We start from the raw sequence: 7706 nt of genomic DNA, 5'->3' as shown, positions 1-7706 counted from the left end.
TTCTCTAGTGTAGGTACAAGCAAGAGTCAACTTGAAGTAGAAAATACAACATTAAAAGCGCAAATCAATACTTTATAACAAAAGTTAGTTGTGCTTGAGGAGAGATGCACATGATGTGATGAAAACACAACAACATCTGTTGGGGTCCGCTGGGGTCCCTGAGCTTGAAGCTAAATGTGCAAGGGTGGGTAAGCTCGAAAATCATATAAATCAAATCATGACATTGCTTAAGAGATCATTCAGTTAAGTTGTATACATATTATATGTTAAGGTTTACATTGCTGGAAATAACAACATAATTGTAACATATTTCACCATTTCTATGCAAGCTTGCTGACGCTTCATAATTTCCGTCAATGATACCTATGGTTCAACCTTGAAGACTCAGTTCTTGGATCTATTTACATGCATTGATACATACATACATATATGTATAAATTTATATCAATTTTTATCTATATGAAATGTGTTAAGTAAAAGTAAAGGAAAAGGTAACTAACTGACCTAAAACAACATCTGATTCACATGGAAGTGGTCATGTGCAACGCCAAGTGATGGATAAAAATAGACATGAGTGGATACACACTATGAGACAACTAGGTGTGAAGCATTCACGGTTCTATAGTGTAGGTACAAGCAAGAGTCAACTTGAAGTAGAAAATACAACATTAAAAGCGCAAATCAATACTTTATAACAAAAGTTAGTTGTGCTTGAGGAGAGATGCACACGTTGTGATGAAAACACAACAACATCTGTTGGGGTCCGCTGAGGGACCTTGAAGCTAAATGTGCAAGGGTGGGTAAGCTCGAAAATCATATAAATCAAATCATGACATTGCTTAAGAGATCATTTAGTTAAGTTGTATACATATTATATGTTAAAGGTTTACATTGCTGGAAATAACAACATAATTGTAACATATTTCACCCTTTCCGTCAATGATACCTATGGTTCAACTTGAAGACTCAGTTCTTGGATCTATTTACATGCATTGATATATATATATATATATATATAATTGCCATCCTATTATGGAAGATGGTTGTTAAACTATGTTGCGCGATATAGTTGTCATCTTGTTATCATAGATGGTTGTTGAACTTTTTTCTTTTATTATTCTTTTTCTTCATGTTCGTTGATATATATATATAATTACCATCCTATTATGGAAGATGGTTGTTAAACTATGTTGCGCGATATAGTTGTCATCTTGTTATCATAGATGGTTGTTGAACTTTTTTCTTTTATTATTCTTCTTTTTCTTCATGTTCTTTGTATATGCTAGATCTAAACAAATCTATCAGAGTTCAAGAGTCGAAGAGGACTTTAATTTCATTTTGTATTATGAGATTTGTATTTTGCATGTTGAGTAGGAATGTAATCTATTCTGTATATTCCCATTTTTTAGATTTGTCAATATTATTGACTAATAAAAAATAGATCACCTTAACTAACATGAAAAGCACGTTAGTAAGGTAGTTATTATCAATGCACTAAATAAAACCCTAGTAAAGATTTTCAATCAACAGTAACTAATGGAAATGTCAATAAAAGGTTGACATAAACTAACAGTACATAAACTGTCAGTAAAAGATCACACATAAACTGACGTCCAGGCATGTTAATAAAAGATCTACAAACACTGAGGAAGTCTTTCATTAGTACAGGTTAACGTAAACATATGTGCAAGTTCATCAGTGAAACTTAAGTTGTACAAACTTTAACACTGACTCATCAGTAAAGGCTTCAACAACAAATTTTTTACTAACATCCCATTCAAAACATCGATAAAGATTTTACTGGTGTCTTTTTGGTTTTTATTGACTCTTTTTTTTTTGCATGAATAATGATAGGATTTTTTGTGGTGGTGGCATGGTTTCTCACAAAGTGAGAATAAATTATTGTTGGAAAAGCATTGTTATGCTTGCCCTATAGTATCATAATACCCTTTTCCATGACAAAATTATCCATGATTCAAAGAATGGTTTATATTTTCATTATTGTTACATGACTAAGTGACAATATTTGCAGCAAGATTGACATGAACACTATCAACTGAATTCATGCAAGAAATATGTGCTTTTTGTATCAAGAGAACATTATGAAGTTAATTTAATGTAAATGTTGAATGCTCTGATGGTTGGCCATTTAAAATCCACATCATTAAATCATCCTCAAGAAGTTTACTAGAAATAGCTAATTGATGGGCTAATTACCTTGCTTTTGAAATATATTCATCTATTGATGTAGCTCCTCTTCAAAGATCTTGCATGTGAGATTTTGACTGTATCATCTTAGACCCAGAATGTGTTGCTTAACTATGTTTTAATGCATTCCAAACAGCAAATGAAGTGGAAAGGCCGACCACATGAGAATGTATTGCCTTCATTAAGGAACCAAGTATCCAACTCAATAGCAATTTATTGTGCTTAAGCCAACCTGCATAATTGGGATTAAATTGAGCAGTACCTTCAACATACAGTGAAGGTTTCACACCATCAATGTAGCCAACTAGTCATGTGTCAACAGTATCGGCCTGAGCTGAGACTCCTAAAGAAGGTAAGTGTCTCCAGTGAGTTTGATTCCATGTAAATGGTGCAAGTTGTTTGGAACTTGAGAACACTGGCTAACACTTTGTAAAGTGGAACTATGAACCGAAGATAGATTTGAAGATGAAGAACTTGAGGGAGATGAACTTGATGCGATGAGTATGGGCGTTGATCAAAATTTCTCCATTAGTATTTTGATTTGGTGTTCGCACAGAAATTACTATTACATCTTTTACGATGTGTTGAATCTGAAATTTTGACAACATTTCATAAATGGTACTGGTCTTTGCAGGCCATACACATGGTATATAGTTTCATTTCCCCCATAAGAAACTTTACTCTTACTTAAGAGGCTAAGCAAGATCCTACTTCAACGACTCTCCCAAGTATGGATTCAAGTATGTTTTCATATTATGTTTTCAGTTCCGCAACAACCCTGCGGGGGAAAAGGCCCTCCTAACCTTTTATTTTCCAACAACAAGTATGTACATAAAAAAATCAGCATCCAAGCACAATTAACGGCATTACAATGGAGACAAAATCGGATGCAGACCATGGGAGACACCGAAAACGGAAGGAATTCAAAACATTACATTTTGTGCATCAACAATACCAGAACATCGTATGCAGGATTCTGTTGCAGAAAGTGAACTTTGTGGAGTATATTGCCACACAGATTTTGCCAAGGCCGAGGAGGGCGTCTGCCTTCCGTTGAACCTCCGAGTCTACTTAACCAACACCTATTGTTATAGAATAAAAGTAGCCTATCCAATCTTTCCAAAAACTCAGGTTCCAAGTGCTGAAATAGGATCGTATCTTCAGGTTCCACCAAATTCTCATTCCATCAAACTACACCTTGACTAACGCAGATACCATTTGAGTTCTTAAGCATTTAAGCATATAAGCTACCAGTGAAGCAAATTGGAGTCACATTTGACCAGGCAGGAGATGGGGCCAATTGTCAGGGACTACGCCGGTGGAGAGACAAATCCGCATTTCCTTTCTCATATTATGTTTTCAGTTGATTCAATGATTCAACACAATATACACGGTTTGAGAAATTACCTAACACGTGTTGCTTATAAGCTTCAAAATGGCTACAAACAGCACGCCAAACATGGTTTACATATCAGATACCCGTTAGAGTCAGGCATCCATCAAAATTGTTTTGGTATGAAAATTTTGATGATGCAAATACTGGGTTACTTTGACGTCTAACCAGGTTCGGATTAATTTTTTGAACCAGATCATATAGTCCGATTAAATATGGAATAAGATCCAAACTGTGGTTGAACCCATCAGAGGGAAAACGGGGTCTCTATTATTTTGTTTGAGGGCCACTCCGGCCGGCCACATACAGATTAAGATTTGAGAGCGTTCCTCTGTCCTCCCTTCCCCTATCTGGTTCGAAAAACCAAACCGTGCAAGGGAAGAAAGGTACCCTCTAATTGCGTCTTTCGAAATCGATTTCGCAGTCGACTTTGTAGTTTTCGCGTTGTTTTTCTTTTATCACTTCATGAAATTGCCCGGAGCTCGTCAACCAAAATTAGGTTTTCTGAACCTCGCCTTTTTATCTCTCCAAATTTAGAATACAAAATTTGCAAGTTCCTTTGTTTCTTACAGGACTTCCTTTTCCGTTTCCAATCTTAGGATGTCACAAACCTCTCCTGAGATTTTTGAAGGTTTTGAAAAGGTGTCGCAGCTTCTATTGTTGTTTTTATTTGGTGCCTCGTTCTTCGTTCTTAAAGATATGCTTTCCTGTTTGGTTTGGTTTGGTTTCGTATCTTTGAGCAGTTTTAATTTCTGTCGTCGTGATTTTTCTGATATTGGGGTCCTTATACGTCAGAAATCATGCTGTTCCGGCTTTCGTAGGTTTTTCTAACCGGCTCGTTTAGATGACAGTTCAGTGTTAAGAATTTTCTTCTACTTTTTCCTTTTCAATAACGTTCTAAAGATTTATGGTAAAGTTGATTGGATCGGAGCTTTCCCTTTTTGCCATAAACTAGTCTATCTATTGCTTATCAGAAAACGTCAGCTCCAAAATACTAAAATTTCAACTCAAATTTTCATTTCTTGGTTTTGCGTTTTAGGGTTTTCGATTGGGGTTGAACGTCTACCCGTTTCCCCTCCCTCCTGAGCGAAAGTTTGAGTTTTCTTTTTACTTTTTCCTTTGTTTGTCTTTTCAATTTTGACATTCGGGGTAAATTAATTCCTTTTCCTGATTTCTTTGTTTGTCAGGGAAGCGGACCATGGATGGCAAACTAGTTCTAGAAGCTCGGGCAGATGAAGAGTCTGGGTGCCGAGTAGGTTGCAGGGGGCAGGTCTCAGGGAGAAGTGAACCAGCTTCAGATGGAGACCGCCTGAAACGAACGACTTCTGGGCGAAGTGGCAGCCGTAGTCCCTCGCGACAGAAAGTATTCAAAACAAAACCTCGGGGTTTTGATGAAGAGGTGGTGGCTTCATTCAGTAGAATTGTTCACCTTGACATCCAAATGGAAGACAGCATTTGGGCTTTCCTTCCTGAGGACCTTCTGAATGAAATCCTGGCAAGGGTGCCTCCGTTTGTGCTTTTTAAGCTGCGCTCTGTATGTAAACGCTGGAATTCGATTATATCTGACGTTGGTTTCATCAAGTTTCATGGGCGAGTCCCTTCTCATGGCCCTTGCCTTCTTGCGTTTTGGAAAAATCTGCAGACTCCTCAGTGCTCGGTTTTCAGCTTGCCGCTCAAAACATGGTACAAGCTCCCATTTTCCTTCCTGCCCGAGTGGGCGTTTTTGTTGGTTGGCTCTTCAGGTGGCCTGGTATGCTTTTCAGGGTTAGACGGGTTGTGTTTCAAAACTGTAGTTTGTAACCCTCTTACTCAAACTTGGCGTGCATTACCAACTATGCATCATAATCAGCAGCGCCATCTGATATTGGTTGTTGATAGAGAGGACAGATCCTTCAAAGTGATTGCTACAAGCGATATATATGCAGAGAGAACTTTGCCCACTGAGGTATATGATTCCAAATCAAATAGTTGGTCTCTGCATCAAGTAATGCCTGCGGTTAACCTCTGTTCTTCCAAAATAGCATTTTGTGATTCTAGAATCTATCTTGAGGCCCTTTCGCCGCCGGGGTTGATGATGTATAGACTTGATACAGGCTATTGGGAGCACATCCCAGTCAAATTTCCTAAATCTCTTTTAGATGGTTACCTTGTTGCTGGCACGTACAAGCGTTTGTTTCTGGTTGGAAGGATAGGTATGTACAGCACCCATCAGAGTATGAGGATTTGGGAATTGGATCATAGCAATACTGTGTGGGTAGAGATAGGTAGAATGCCGCAGAGGCTATTTAAATCTCTGTTGAGATTATCAGCCGAACGATTCGAATGCTTTGGGCAAGATAATTTGATCTGCTTTACATCATGGAATCAGGGCAAAGGTCTGCTTTATGACATTGACAGGAAGGCATGGTCTTGGATTGCTGGTTGTGTTCTTCAGTCATGGAGCAGTCAAGTCACCTTCTATGAACCAAGGTTTGATGCATCTATCTACTAAGAAAACTTACTCCAATTTATGTCGAGTTCTGGTTTTGGAAGTTTTCTGTTTGTGGTGGCCTTGTTGTCTTCGCGACAAGAAGAAGATAGCCCACACTGTCTGGTGCTTGAAGAATGTCGTTATAGCACTTCAATGCCCTAATAAGCAAGAAAGTATGGCATGAAACAAGCCAAAGTTGATGCTTTTGCTATTCAGAAACTTGACCATATGAATGACTATGGTTGAGGTGTTGGGGTTCATTGTGCACAAAAAGTACGGGTAATATGATTTGGTGCCTGATGTTGGAAACTGTAGTTCTCAAGCAATGCAAAAATCTAACTGAATTTGAAGGTGACAACTGACAACATGTGATGCCTACGGCACTGGTCTTCTGAGATATTAACTCTTGAAAGGGTAACTTTACCTGGACCTGTTGGTTGAACTGGATTACTGTCTTTACTTGAAAAGAAAGAGAATACTGTATCCTTGTTTGTTAGAAGATGCACATACGATCTTCTAGAATGTTAAAAGGTCTTGAAAGTTGAGATAGAATGTCATGAGAAGTAAGTGAATATGAAACATCAGAAAATCTTGTGTACAGTGCTAGCATTTTTAAATCTGTCCATAAACTGTTAACTCCTTATGGCATTGACTGCATCTTCAATCTTTTATTTCCTTTAGTTGTTCAACTATTATATATAATTTCTTGTGCAATCTTTGATGTTTGTATTTTTTGGCAATTAATATGAGTCCACTGAAAAATAATTATCCATTGTAAGGAGTCTTCTTCCAGTAACTAGTTTGCGATAAGCACTCACAGGCAACAAGGTGGTTTGTGATAGCACTCAAATTTGATGACTATATGTTAGTACATGTTTCCTGACATCTGTTAAAACCTTAAACCGTGCTCAGTTGCGCTATTCCTGTGTTTGCATAGACCACAGGTAAGAAAATTCTATTTGACTTTTCATTCTATTTGTACTTTTTTGCTTTGTGCTAAATCTATATCTGTTTGACAATCAATACCTCATTGAGTGGCATGCATTTAGACAATGGTTACAGAGATTGGTTTATGATATTGATGGCTTTCATCTATCACGTGGTTTCGGCATTTAATAAATGCTTGTTCCATTGAATCCATTTATACATACTAATTACTTTGTGAGAAAAATAATGTAGTTTGATATGTTATTGTTGATCACCACTTTCTTTTCTTTTTGTTCAACTCAGGGTCTTTGGTAACTGTTGGACTGATGCTATAAAATATAAATATTCTGAAAAAGGCTAACCTGACAAAAAAGAGCTTGCATATTCGGCAATCCATTTGTCGTCAGCTTTTTGGTGCTTGTTTTCTATATCAATAAGTGAAGCTAAAAATTTTTGGCCGATGGTTTCAATTTGACATCTCAAAAACATGATATCTAAATTGCTTAGCTTTTCTGGGTTTCTGAAATTGTTTTGATGAATCCAACCATATGGATGAACTTGGAATGTCCAATAGTATAGAATTAAAAAAGAATAAAAAAATCCAATGTGCCAGACGAATTTTATAAAATCCTTTTAGTTGGCCTACTTAAGTTTATGCGCTCACAAATTCTTATGCTCAATTTTATGTTTTTGCTTTGAAATCCTATA

At 37.1% G+C, this 7706-nt stretch overlaps 1 protein-coding gene across 1 annotated transcript; it reads left to right on the top strand.

Moving 5' to 3' along the window:
* Positions 1-3832: 3832 nt before the first annotated feature.
* LOC116246397 (F-box/kelch-repeat protein At5g15710) lies at positions 3833-6842 on the top strand. Its single transcript, XM_031618259.2, has 2 exons — positions 3833-3987; positions 4789-6842. The coding sequence occupies exon 2, from the start codon at positions 4800-4802 to the stop codon at positions 6090-6092; it is 1293 nt and encodes a 430-aa protein (XP_031474119.1). The 5' UTR covers positions 3833-3987; positions 4789-4799; the 3' UTR covers positions 6093-6842.
* Positions 6843-7706: the final 864 nt, after the last annotated feature.

The sequence above is a fragment of the Nymphaea colorata genome, chromosome 1 (genome assembly GCF_008831285.2).
Source record: "Nymphaea colorata isolate Beijing-Zhang1983 chromosome 1, ASM883128v2, whole genome shotgun sequence".
NCBI classification, from domain to species: domain Eukaryota; kingdom Viridiplantae; phylum Streptophyta; class Magnoliopsida; order Nymphaeales; family Nymphaeaceae; genus Nymphaea; species Nymphaea colorata.
This window is presented reverse-complemented; position numbering and strand designations above follow the sequence as displayed.

Bases quoted from the DNA above. Each gene is read 5' to 3' on its own strand.
- LOC116246397 (XM_031618259.2), top strand. From the start codon at position 4,800: ATGGATGGCAAACTAGTTCTAGAAGCTCGGGCAGATGAAGAGTCTGGG.